Raw genomic sequence first — 13,351 nt, 5'->3', positions numbered from 1 at the left:
AGAACACCATACCTACTGTGAAGCATGGGGGTGGAAAAATCATGCTTTGGGGCTGTTTTTCTGCAAAGGGACCAGGACGACTGATCCGTGTAAAGGAAAGAATGAATCGTGATATTTTGAGTGAAAACCTCCTTCCATCAGCAAGGGCATTGAAGATGAAACGTGGCTGGGTCTTTCAGCATGACAATGATCCCAAACACACCGCCCGGGCAACGAAGGAGTGGCTTCGTAAGAAGCATTTCAAGGTCCTGGAGTGGCCTAGCCAGTCTCCAGATCTCAACCCCATAGAAAATCTTTGGAGGGAGTTGAAAGTCTGTGTTGCCCAGCGACAGCCCCAAAACATCACTGCTCTAGAGGAGATCTGCATGGAGGAATGGGCCAAAATACCAGTAACAGTGTGTGAAAACCTTGTGAAGACTTACAGAAAACGTTTGACCTGTGTCATTGCCAACAAAGGGTATATAACAAAATATTGAGAAACTTTTGTTATTGACCAAATACTTATTTTCCACCATAATTTGCAAATAAATTCATTAAAAATCCTACAAAGTGATTTTCTGGATTTTTTTGTCTCATTTTGTCTGTCATAGTTGACGTGTACCTATGATGAAAATTACAGGCCTCTCTCATCTTTTTAAGTGGGAGAACTTGCACAATTGGTGGCTGACTAAATACTTTTTTCCCCCACTGTACCTGTGGCGCTGATGTTTAGGCCGAGGTATGTATAGTTTTTTTGTGTGCTCTAGGGCAACGGTGTCTAGATGGAATTGTATTTGTGGTCCTGGCAACTGGACCTTTTTTGGAACACCGTTATTTTTGTCTTACTGAGATTTACTATCAGGGCCCAGGTCTGACAGAATCAGTAGACATTTGACAACAAGTTAGAGTAGGGTGAAGCCGTGTGCTGCTGACTGTTCTAGTGCCCTCACCAATTCGTTGATATATATGTTGAAGAGGGTGGGGCTTAAACTGCATGCATGTCTCACCCCACTGCCCTGTGGAAAGAAATGTGTGTGTTTTTTGCCAATTTTACCGCACGCTTGTTGTTTGTGTTCATGGATTGTATAATGTCGTATGTTTTTCCCCCAACACCACTTTCCATCAATTTGTATAGCAGACCCTCATGCCAAATTGAGTCAAAAGCTTTTTTGAAATCAACAAAGCATGAGAAGACTTTGCCTTTGTTTGTTTGTCAATTAGTGAATGCACTAACTGTAAGTTTCTCTGGATAAGAGCGTCTGCTAAATGACTAAAATGTAAATGTAGGGTGTGCAGGGTGAATACGTGGTCTGTCGTACAGTTATTTGGTAAAAAGCAAATCTGACATTTGCTCAGTACATTGTTTTCACTGAGGAAATGTATGAGTCTGCTGTTAATGATAATGCAGAAGATTTTCCCAAGGTTGTTGTTGACGCATATCAATTGGAATTTGTGGTCTGTATATTTTATCATTTAATTTAGGATACCATCAACACCACAGGCCTTTTGGGGTTGGAGGGTTTGTATTTTGTCCTGTAGTTCATTCAATGAAATTGGAGAATCCAGTGGGTTCTGGTAGTCATTAATAGTTGATTTGTATTTGATCATGTATATGTTTTTGCTGTTTTTGTTTTTTGTTAAAGGGCCAAAAAGATTGGAGAAGTGGTTTATCCACACATCTCAGTTTTGGATAGATAACTCTTCGTGTTGTTTGTTTAGTATTTTCCCAGAAGTGGTTAGATTCTATGGATTCTTCAATGACATTGAGCTGATTTCTGACGTACTGTTCCTTTTTCCGTAGTGTGTTTCTGTATTGTTTCAGTGATTCACCATAGTGAAGCTGTAGCCTCAGGTTTTCTGGGTTTCTGTTTTTGGTTGGATAGGTTTCTCAATTTCTTAAGTTTTTGCATTCTTCATCAAACCATTGGTCGTTGTTAATTTTCGTAGGTTGTCTTCTTGACATTTTTGTTTATTTGATAGGGAAGCTAAGAGGTCAAATATACTGTTTAGGTTTTCTACTGCCAAGTTTACACCTTCACTACTACATTTTGTCCCGGAAGTTGTCTAAAAGGGATTGAATTTGTTGCCTAATTGATTTTTGGTATGTGTCCACACTACTTTCCTTCCATCTATATAATTTCTTAATATTATTCAGTTCCTTTGGCTTTGATGCCTCATGATTGAGTAATGCTCTGTTCAAGTAGGCTGTGATTTTGCTGTGATTTGATAGGGGTGTCAGTGGGCTGACTGAACGCTCTGAGAGACTCTGGGTTGAGGTCAGTGATACAGTAGTCTACAGTACTACTGCCAAGAGATGAGCTATAGGTGTACCTACGTTAGTAGTCCCCTCAAAGCCTACCATTGACTATGTACATACCCAGCGTTGGTTATGTTGTCGTATTTGTGCCTAGGGGGGCATATGGGGGAGGGAATGCTGTCATCTCCAGGTAGGTGTTTATCACCACAGACTAGTACATGTCCCTGGGCTTGGAAAATATTGATTTCCCCCTCCAGGATGGAGAAGCTGTCTTCATTAAAGTATAGGGACTTTAGTGGGGGGATATAGGTAGCACACAGGAGGACATTTGTCTCTGAAATAATTTCCTTTTGAATTTCTAGCCAAATGTAAAATGTTCCTGTTTTGATTAATTTAATAGCGTGAGTTAGGTCTGCTCTATACCAAATTAGCATATCCCCTGAGTCCCTTCCCTGTTTCACACCTGTAACCTAGGGGGCGACCAGTGGGTCCGGTCCATCTCTATACCATGTTTCTTGTAGAATGACAATGTCTGTATTTCTTTGAAGTCTGGGTTCCTGCTCTTTAGGCCAAAGGCAGATGACCTCAGGCCTTGGGTATTCCAGGATGAGAAAGTGAAGGCTTTGTGTTCCATAAAGTGTCTAATGTTGCTAGTCGTGTGGTTTGGCCTCAGACCAGTAAGTGTGAGCAGAGCCTGCTGAGCATCTGGTACATGCCATTGGCTTGGGCTAGTGTAATAGTGGGGGTTGGGCTGTTTGCCTGGGCGAATGTGTGACTTTCATGTTGAGGCCCTCTTTGCGGGAGTGGAGGGCATGGGGTGGGCAGGAGGGTCATAGGTCTGATCTGAGGGGGCCTATATGGGGTGTGGGCATGGTCTTTCTCTCTCTCGTTCTCTCTCTCGTTCTCTCTCTCTCTCGTTCTCTCTCGTTCTCTCTCTCTCTCTCGTGCTCTCTCTCTCGTTCTCTCTCTTTCTCGTTCTCTCTCTCTCTCTCGTTCTCTCTCTCTCTCGTTCTCTCTCTCTCTCGTTCTCTCTCTCGCTCGTTCTCTCTCTCTCTCGTTCTCTCTCTCGCTCGTTCTCTCTCTCGCTCGTTCTCTCTCTCGCTCGTTCTCTCTCTCGCTCGTTCTCTCTCTCGCTCGTTCTCTCTCTCGCTCGTTCTCTCTCTCGCTCGTTCTCTCTTTCTCTCTCGCTCGTTCTCTCTTTCTCTCTCGCTCGTTCTCTCTCTCTCTCGCTCGTTCTCTCTCTCTCTCGCTCGTTCTCTCTCTCGCTCGTTCTCTCTCTCTCTCGTTCTCTCTTTTCTTCTCTTCCTTTGATCATAATGGAAACCGTCTGAGGTTTGTGGTTTCTACAGACCGGGCCCTTGTGTCTCTGAGCTTAAATGTTTTCAGATGTGTCTCCACAGAGAGGGAGAGACCCTTTCTTTAAACGATGGGATCTCTCTATCTCTCTCTATGTTTATGATGATGTCGTCGGCCAATAAAAGCCATGAGCTCAAGGACCATTTCCAACATGTCTTGATAGTGGTGTCTGTCTCTGTGCCCACTGACCAGGACCTGAAATGATACCCACTGAATTTCTGACACCACTTAAATATTATTTTCCCTAGCTCTGTTGACCCATGATAATAATTTGGCGTTTTGGTTAGAGGTCTTTGCATCCCACCTGGAAGATAATCTAGGTTAAACACTGGCTCATAAAGTGTTCTCTTGTCAGCCTGAATGCTTCTCCCTGGTACGCTACATGGGCACACCATCCCTCAGGAAGCACGGAGGAGAGTTGTGTGAGAATCACCACCCCTCAGGAAGCACGGAGGAGAGCTGTGTGAGAATCACCACCCCTCAGGAAGCACGGAGGAGAGCTGTGTGAGAATCACCACCCCTCAGGAAGCACGGAGGAGAGCTGTGTGAGAATCACCACCCCCTCAGGAAGCACGGAGGAGAGCTGTGTGAGAATCACCACCCCTCAGGAAGCACGGAGGAGAGCTGTGTGAGAATCACCACCCCTCAGGAAGCACGGAGGAGAGCTGTGTGAGAATCACCACCCCTCAGGAAGCACGGAGGAGAGCTGTGTGAGAATCACCACCCCTCAGGAAGCACGGAGGAGAGCTGTGTGAGAATCACCACCCCTCAGGAAGCACGGAAGAGAGCTGTGTGAGAATCACCACCCCTCAGGAAGCACGGAGGAGAGTTGTGTGAGAATCACCACCCCTCAGGAAGCACGGAGGAGAGCTGTGTGAGAATCACCACCCCTCAGGAAGCACGGAGGAGAGCTGTGTGAGAATCACCACCCCTCAGGAAGCACGGAGGAGAGTTGTGTGAGAATCACCACCCCTCAGGAAGCACGGAGGAGAGTTGTGAGAATCACCACCCCTCAGGAAGCACGGAGGAGAGTTGTGTGAGAATCACCACCCCTCAGGAAGCACGGAGGAGAGTTGTGTGAGAATCACCACCCCTCAGGAAGCACGGAGGAGAGTTGTGAGAATCACCACCCCTCAGGAAGCACGGAGGAGAGTTGTGTGAGAATCACCACCCCTCAGGAAGCACGGAGGAGAGTTGTGTGAGAATCACCACCCCTCAGGAAGCACGGAGGAGAGCTGTGTGAGAATCACCACCCCTCAGGAAGCACGGAAGAGAGCTGTGTGAGAATCACCACCCCTCAGGAAGCACGGAAGAGAGCTGTGTGAGAATCACCACCCCTCAGGAAGCACGGAAGAGAGCTGTATGAGAATCCATTGTGGTTCTCTTTGATCCTCCACTCTGGTTTTGGGGCATGGGAGGCATCAACTGTCTATTGGCTGTCTCTGGTGCTGGGGGGGGCATCAACTATCTACTGGCTGTCTCTGGTGCTGGGGGGGCATCAACTGTCTACTGGCTGTCTCTGGTGCTGGGGGGGGGCATAAACTGTCTACTGGCTGTCTCTGGGGCTGAGGGGGGAGGGGACTGTTAGCCGGAGAGGGAGCCCAGCCTTTATCCTGGCAGGATATCCCTGCTTTGTGTGGCTCCCTCCTGTCCTGTTGGAGGGGGCTGGTGACCAGGTGTGACCCGCCTGACTGCCTTCCCCACCAGCCTTGAAGTCCAGGGCCTTAGCCCAACACCTGCCATGTTTCATCCATGGTATGGTGTGGCTGATACAGCCTCACTTCCTTTGATCTGGGGCTTTTAGCTCCAAGAAATGGCTGCTGTCTGCCACAGCTGAGAAAATGGCAGTAGCTATGACCTAGACAGATTGCTAGGCGACCGTTTAGATGAACCCACGGCCGAACCAAGCTAGTCAAATGAAACGTGACTGTTCTATAGACAGACATGTTCCCTGACCTCTCTCTCTCCCTCTCTCTCTGTGTGTGTTTCCACAGTTCTCTACTAAGACGGCAGAGGCAGACACATCCAGTGAGCTGGCCAAGAGGAGCAAGGAGACGTTCCGGAAAGAGGTGAGTCAACGTCTATATCTCAATTAGTCTTCCTGTGATGCCTCCTCCTCAACTACACATGGCCAAAAGTATGTGGACACCTGCTTGTCGAACATCTCATTCCAAAATCACGGGCATTAATATTGAGTTGGTCCCCCCTTTGCTGCTATAACAGCCTCCAATCTTCTGGGAAAGCTTTCCAGTAGATGTTGGAACATTACTGCAGGGACTTGCTTCCATTCAGCCACAAGAGCATTAGTGAGGTCGGGCACTGATGTTGGGCGATTAGGCCTAGCTTGCAGTCGGCGTTCTAATTCATCCCAAAGGTGTTCGATGGGGTTGAGGTCAGGGCTCTGTGCACGCCAGTCAAGTTCTTCCACACCGATCTCGACAAACCATTTCTGTATGGACCTCGCTTTGTGCACGGGGGCATTGTCATGCTGAAACAGGAAAGGGCCTTCTCCAAACTGTTGCCACAAAGTAGGAAGCACAGAATCGTCTAGAAAGTCATTGTATGCTGTAGCGTTAAGATTTCCCTTCACTGGAACTAAGGGGTCTAGCCGAACCATGAAAAACAGCCCCAGACCATTATTCCTCCTCCACCAAAGGACTCTCAGACCTTGAGAAACAAGATTCTCTGGTCTGATGAAACCAAGATTGAACTCTTTGGCCTGAATGCCAAGCGTCACATCTGGAGGAAACTTGGCACCATCCCTACAGTGAAGCATGGTGGTGGCAGCATCATGCTTTGGGGATGTTTTTCAGCGGCAGGGACTGGGAGACTAGTCAGGATTGAGGGAATGATGAACGGAGCAAAGTACAGAGAGATCCTTGATGAAAAACCTGCTCCAGAGCGCTCAGGACCTCAGACTGAGGCAAAGGTTCACCTTCTAACAGGACAACGACCCTAAGCACCCAGCCAGAGCCCAGACTTGAACCCGATCGAACATCTCTGGAGAGACCTGAAAATAGATGTGCAGCGACGCTCCCCATCCAACCTGACAGAGCTTGAGAGGATCTGCAAAGAAAAATGGGAGGCTGTAATGTAACAAAATGTGAAAAACGTCAAGGGTTCTGAATACTTTCCGAATGCACTGTATATATTTTTTAAATGGCCTTTCTTAAACGAAATACTTGCGCTAGGCTTTTCTTACTAGCTCTGAATTTGCTGAAAGCTGCTTTATTGAGAAACAATGTACTTACCAAGGTTCGACATTAACGCTTGTCCACTTGCCCGGGGCAAGTAAAAAACATAGTTGGACAAGCAGATTATACACTGAGTGTAAAAAACAGTTGGACAAGCAGATTATACACTGAGTGTAAAAAACTGTTGGACAAGCAGATTATACACTGAGTGTAAAAAACAGTTGGACAAGCAGATTATACACTGAGTGTAAAAAACAGTTGGACAAGCAGATTATACACTGAGTGTAAAAAACATAGTTGGACAAGCAGATTATACACTGAGTGTAAAAAAACATTAGGAACCCCTGCTCTTTCCATCAACAGTGTCCTGTGTGTATCAAGAATGGTCCACCATCCAACGGACATCCAGCCAACTTGACACAACTGTGGGAAGCATTGGAGTCAACATGGGCCCGCATCCCTGTGGAACGCTTTCGACACTTTGTAGAGTCCATGCCCCGACGAATTGAGGCTGTTCTGAGGGCAAAAGCGGGTGCAACTCAATATTAGGAAGGTGTTCCTAATGTTTTGTACACTCAGTGTAGATTTGTTGTCTGAATGGACAAGTAACAAAATCACGCAAAAATCACAAAATCAAACAATTAGGCTACTCCGATCAGAAACGGATCAGTGTCCTCCGGATGCAATGTTTTGCTCAATGTCCTACCAATCTTTGCAGATCGTATCAGAGTATAATTATGGTAGGCCTGCGTTGACAGGCACGAGCGGTCTTTCAATCATGCAGTCGCGAGATGTGTTTTTGAGATCAAAGCCTCGTGCGTTTGCACATTTCACAAGTGGCTAAAAACAGTTAATGTCAAGCCCAGCTTACTATGATATGTGGTTGTCCCACCTAGCTATCTTAAGATGAATGCACTAGTAAGTCGCTCTGGATAAGAGCGTCTGCTAAATGACTGAAAAATGTAATAAATGTTATCTCTACATGACGATTTGACATCCAATTTTCTGTGTTATGATTAGATGTCCCAGTTCATTGTGACCTGCTTGAACCCGTTCCGGAAACCAGACTGCAAACTGGGACGCATCATCAACACTGAGGATTTCAAACACCTAGCCAGAAAGGTAGGTGGTTGTACGTGCGTGGAAAGCCATCATTTGGGTATTCATAATTTATTGGCGCAAACCATCCAAAACATTGACCTCTCCCAACAGTATTGAATTAAAGTCCTGGATAGCAATTAATTTCAAAGGACAGAGGTATTTCCTTTCACCTCTCACACTAAAGCTCTTCCCCCAGACCATACGCATGAGCCTTCAGCTCCCACTGTTTCAGGCTTCATCCCAAATGGCACCCTATTCCCTACATAGTGCACTACTTTTGACCAATAGGCTTTGGTCAAAAAGTAGTGCACTGTGTAGGGGAAATGGTGCCATTTGGGACATAGCCCTGTCAATGCTTTAAACTTTTTTTATTTCTTCCTTTTTTGGTCAAATGGGACACATTGTACATTTTAGAATAGTAGTCTGTTTTTATTTTATTTTTATCTCTCTCAAAGGGCAGAAGGCTATTTTTTTTTCCGCCTCAAGTAGTTTTGAGCGTTTCTGTGGGGACTTGTTTAAATGGAGAGACATGCCACTACTCTTGAGCACATGGTCACAATAAACAAAGGAGAGGCGAAGTACACTGACATTTTATACCATGCAGACCAACCCTTAAAACAGAACGTCTTAAACTAGAGCGCTAGCTAACGTTTTGGATTGACTCCTTTATATAGAGAGCTGGGGTGCGTCCCAAATGGCACTGTATGGGCCCTGGTCAAAGGTAGCACACTATATAGGGATTAGGGTGCCATTTGGGACACATCCCTGGCATTTGACTGTCTACATTTTAAGATGAGAACTAAGCTCTTGAAGTGGATCAGTTAGAGTGAAAGCCTCATCTCTTCACAGTGTGACCTCACCTCCATTCTCCTTTTGATGGAGCTAGTTTCACTTTGTGTTGTTGCAGGGTTGTACAATTCCGATAACTTTCCAGAAATCCTGGTTGGAAGACTCACAAAATCAGGACTGAATTAGTAGAAGATCCTGAATCCTCAAACTAGGGTTTCTTGAAAACTTGGGAATTATGGGAAAGTTAGCCGTTACCGATTTTGCTGTCTGGAAGTAGAAACATCTGACTTCCTTTTTCCCCTGTTATTTTCTCCCCCTTTTCCATCCCTCCAGCTAACTCACGGTGTGATGAACAAGGAGCTGAAATCCTGCAAGAACCCAGAGGACCTGGAGTGCAACGAGAACGTCAAGCACAAGACCAAGGAGTACATCAAGAAATACATGCAGAAGTTTGGCAGCATCTACCGGCCCAAAGAGGACACTGAGCTGGACTAAGTGTCTGACTGGAGGAACAGAACCAGGATCAAGACTTGAAACTATGATTAGTCTACACTCATTTGGGGCCCACGAACGGTGAAAGGAGACACACTCAAACCCGAACACAGATTCGCTTTTTACTCTTCTCACGCCAAGTAGGAGTCAAGTCAAGCAGTGAAACTGAACTGTGTTTGATTATGGAGGTGGGATCGTTCCACACACACATTTATGTGGAGGACATATTTATGTTGACAAAGACGGTCTTAAACTGATGCCTTGAAGGCTTGACCCGGGAACTAGGGGCGGGGACTAGAATCATGATGACGCAGAGGGAGGCGTCTCACAAGGGGCAGAGGCTCCAGGTGAAGTGTCCACAGAGAAGTGTGCGACACCTAGGCTGCATCTCAACTGGCACCCTATTCCCTATATATGTACTTTATAGGGAATAGGGTGCCATTTGGGAGTCAGACCCAGAGAGGGGTGCTACATTGACTATATTCTCACTACCGTGTTTTGCTTTCTGCATTTTTCCAGTTCAACTTTGTTACCGAACTAACAATGTTCTCAACATCTTTTCAGCTACATATTCTCTCTAGAACTCTTCCTCCCCTGGCTGAAAAACCATGATTTTTAAATTGCTCTTCAATGTTTTTTCAATGTTGGGATGTTGCTGTAATGAAGTCCAGCAGTGGGAATGAACTGGTCAAAATGGATCAATGTAAAGAAAGACTAAAGAATCTGTTTATCCATATGACTGACTGGCTTTCCTCTGGTGCGCCCTGCCGCCCATCTCCCCCCCCCAGCCAGCCATTGACCTTGACTAGGGTATCTGGTGCTGCCTTTAGCTGGGCTGTGATAGTCCAAGCTTTCTACTCCCCAAGCCCTCCCTGCCTTCAGACCACAAGACTCCGGAGCCTCTGTTGTTATATGAACGCTTGATGGAGGCTGGGTTCGGTTCTGATGGAGGCTGGGTTCGGTTCTGATGGAGGCTGGGTTCGGTTCTGATGGAGGCTGGGTTCGGTTCTGTCAAGCTGACTGGTGTCCTTATAAGAATTCCTCCATGGCTGCTTACCAAATGGCACCATATTCCCTATATAGAGCACTACTTTTGACCAGGGCCAATAGGGGAATCCCATAGCGCACTACTTTTGACGAGAGCTCTATGTAGGGAATAGTGTGCCATTAAGGACGGAGTCCATGTTCCAATGCTCCCTCCCAGAGGAAAAAAAAAAGAAAAAAGATTGAAGAATGAACTTTTATTATGGAGCTTGTACTCGTCTGTCCACCTACTGGTCTGATGGTATCAAGTAGTGGGTTGGACGGACAGACGGGGCCTTCAAGAGGACTTAGTGGTGAAGAAGGAACAGCAGGGGACGGGGTTACTGATCAATGTTTTTATGTATTTTATTAACTTGTACTATGAAGTGGACAGGATCTGGATGCTGTCATCAGACACACATGATGCTTATGTGTCAGTCAGTGTCCCTCACTCTGTTCTAAATACCCCCCTCCCCCCTCCCCCCTCCACAAAGGGTTGTAGCGTTGTGATTTTAAGTCTATTTCACCTTGTCTTTTTTTACTATTATAATTCCTTTGGACAGGCATCACAGAGGCGTCTGTGCTCTCATCCTGTTGATACACAAGCTGTTTTACTCGTTAGTCTCCGGGGTAACAAGGTTTGTGTCCTGTCGTCAGGGTTACAGGTTCATAGGCTTGGGGTCGTTAATCATTTAGGTAACTCTCACACCACCATTTTAAATTGCATTAAAACCATGTTCAAACACACACGTATTATATTGCTTTGTATGTGAATATATTGAGAAATAGTTTGAGAATGTTTAAGTAAGCAAAGTCTTTGTAAAACGACGGACTGTTGGTCCATGATATAACCTGTAAATAGCCAGGTGTAATTATACCAAACACAGGTGGACAAAAGAGGGGGGGGGGGGGAGAGACTAGGGGCGCGTGGGGGGGGGGGAGGAGACTAGGGGCGCGTGGGGGGGAGACTAGGGGCGCGTGAGTTCCCCTGTCTGCTCCAGCAGCTCAACTCCACACCCCCTGCCCTCTTCCTCCGTCAGCTAAAGCCAGGATTCCACCCACTCTCACAGCCTCTCTTGTTTGAATCTGTTTATTTTGGCGGTTGCAGCATCTTTCTGTTTAGTTTGTTTTGAGACAGGTTTTTATTTTCTGTACAAAAAGGAGTTTCACCCCAACTCTGCTGTAAGTACTGTGTAAGCACATTGTCATACTTTGTGTACAAACATTTAAAAAGGTAAAATAAACTTCTTTTTTTTAAATGTGTATTCCATTTTTGCCTTGCACAGTAAACATTTCTAGGGCATTTACTTGGGTGTTAGTTTGACAGTCACCCACCCAGAATCAAATGAAAACTACCTCCAATACATGATTAGATACTCCGTAGTGCACTGCATACCATCCAATCCCAGTTTACCCTGTTTATGTACTTACCCCTTCAACACAGGATGCATATGGAGGGACAGGCTGTCTTCGTCCCCAATGTTACCTTATTCCCTATTTAGTGCACTACTTTTGACCAGGCCTCATAAGGACTATATGGGGAATAGGGTGCCATTTAGTACATAGACACACAGCCAGCCAGTCAGTGCCTCCAGTAAAGGGGATTGACTGCTTTCATTAGAGGCCCTGTTACTAAAGATGTAGAGGCCCTGTTACTAAAGATGTAGATGCTCTGTTACTGATTTTAAATATGTATACTGAACAAAAATATAAACAACCATTTTTAAAGATTTTAATGAGGTACAGTTCATAAGGAAATCAGTCACTTGAAATAAATTCATTAGGCCCTAATCTATGGATTTCACATGACTGGGAAAGATGGAGGGAGGGCCCTGATGAGGCCCTGTGACTGACTAAAGATGGAGGGAGGGCCCTGATGAGGCCCTGTGACTGACTAAAGATGGAGGGAGGCCCCTGATGAGGCCCCGTGACTGACTAAAGATGGAGGGAGGCCCCTGATGAGGCCCTGTGACTGACTAAAGATGGAGGGTGGCCCCTGATGAGGCCCTGTGACTGACTAAAGATGGAGGGAGGATCCTGATGAGGCCCCGTGACAGACTAAAGATGGAGGGAGGGCCCTGTGACTAACTAAAGATGGAGGGAGGCCCCTGATGAGTGGAGCAGCAGAGAGCATCTGCCCTGCATCCCAAATGGGACCCATAGGGCTCTGGTCATTATATAGGGTATTGGGTGCTATTTGGGATCCTTGCCCTGTTCACTACCCCCCGCATCTCCGTCCCCCTCTGAGTGCATGTGCATTCTGCACCCCCATGCCTGTGCGCTCCAGGCCGCAGTTAAGCTGGAGCGTCTGGTGTGCGTGACAGCATGGAACGCTGCCTGCCTCGGGCCCTGCTAGAGAGAGACGCAGGCCTGCTCCCACTTAGAGCGCAGAGTAAAGACAGAGAGAGAAATCATGAACAGATTTCAGCTGAGAACAGACTGAGTAGAAGTCGTGGATGGGACGGGAAGGGTGAAGGCAGGGAGGGGGTTGGGAGGGATGAGGGGAGGGATGGAGTGGTGGAGGGGTGGAGGGAGGGAGCAGGAATCTCAAGGAAAGTGAAGCCTATTATCTTATACTGTATCTGCCCCAAACCCTTTAAATACGCTCCTAATACTGTATCTGCCCCAAACCCTTTAAATACCCTCCTAATACTGTATCTGCCCCAAACCCTTTAAATACCCTCCTAATACTGTATCTGCCCCAAACCCTTTAAATAACCCTCCTAATACTGTATCTGCCCCAAACCCTTTAAATAACCCTCCTAATACTGTATCTGCCCCAAACCCTTTAAATACGCTCCTAATACTGTATCTGCCCCAAACCCTTTAAATACGCTCCTAATACTGTATCTGCCCCAAACCCTTTAAATACCCTCCTAATACTGTATCTGCCCCAAACCCTTTAAATAACCCTCCTAATACTGTATCTGCCCCAAACCCTTTAAATACCCTCCTAATACTGTATCTGCCCCAAACCCTTTAAATACCCTCCTAATACTGTATCTGCCCCAAACCCTTTAAATACCCTCCTAATACTGTATCTGCCCCAAACCCTTTAAATACCCTCCTAATACTGTATCTGCCCCAAACCCTTTAAATACCCTCCTAATACTGTATCTGCCCCAAACCCTTTAAATACCCTCCTAATACTGTATCTGCC

At 46.2% G+C, this 13,351-nt stretch overlaps 1 protein-coding gene across 1 annotated transcript in view; it reads left to right on the top strand.

Annotated features, from left to right (window-relative positions):
- LOC121542806 (histone-lysine N-methyltransferase SETD2) overlaps positions 1-11,097 on the top strand; it is a 47,418-nt gene extending 36,321 nt beyond the window's left edge. The window contains exons 23-25 of the mRNA XM_045208321.1: positions 5,587-5,661; positions 7,807-7,908; positions 9,010-11,097. Of these exons, the coding sequence (XP_045064256.1) occupies positions 5,587-5,661; positions 7,807-7,908; positions 9,010-9,171 (339 nt within the window). The 3' untranslated portion in view covers positions 9,172-11,097. The remainder of the gene's footprint in view (positions 1-5,586; positions 5,662-7,806; positions 7,909-9,009) is intronic.
- The last annotated feature ends 2,254 nt before the right edge of the window (positions 11,098-13,351 follow it).

This window comes from Coregonus clupeaformis, chromosome 28, assembly GCF_020615455.1.
Source record: "Coregonus clupeaformis isolate EN_2021a chromosome 28, ASM2061545v1, whole genome shotgun sequence".
Classification (NCBI taxonomy): domain Eukaryota; kingdom Metazoa; phylum Chordata; class Actinopteri; order Salmoniformes; family Salmonidae; genus Coregonus; species Coregonus clupeaformis.
Note: the sequence above shows the minus strand (reverse complement) of the source record. Positions and strands in the feature narration are given on the sequence as shown.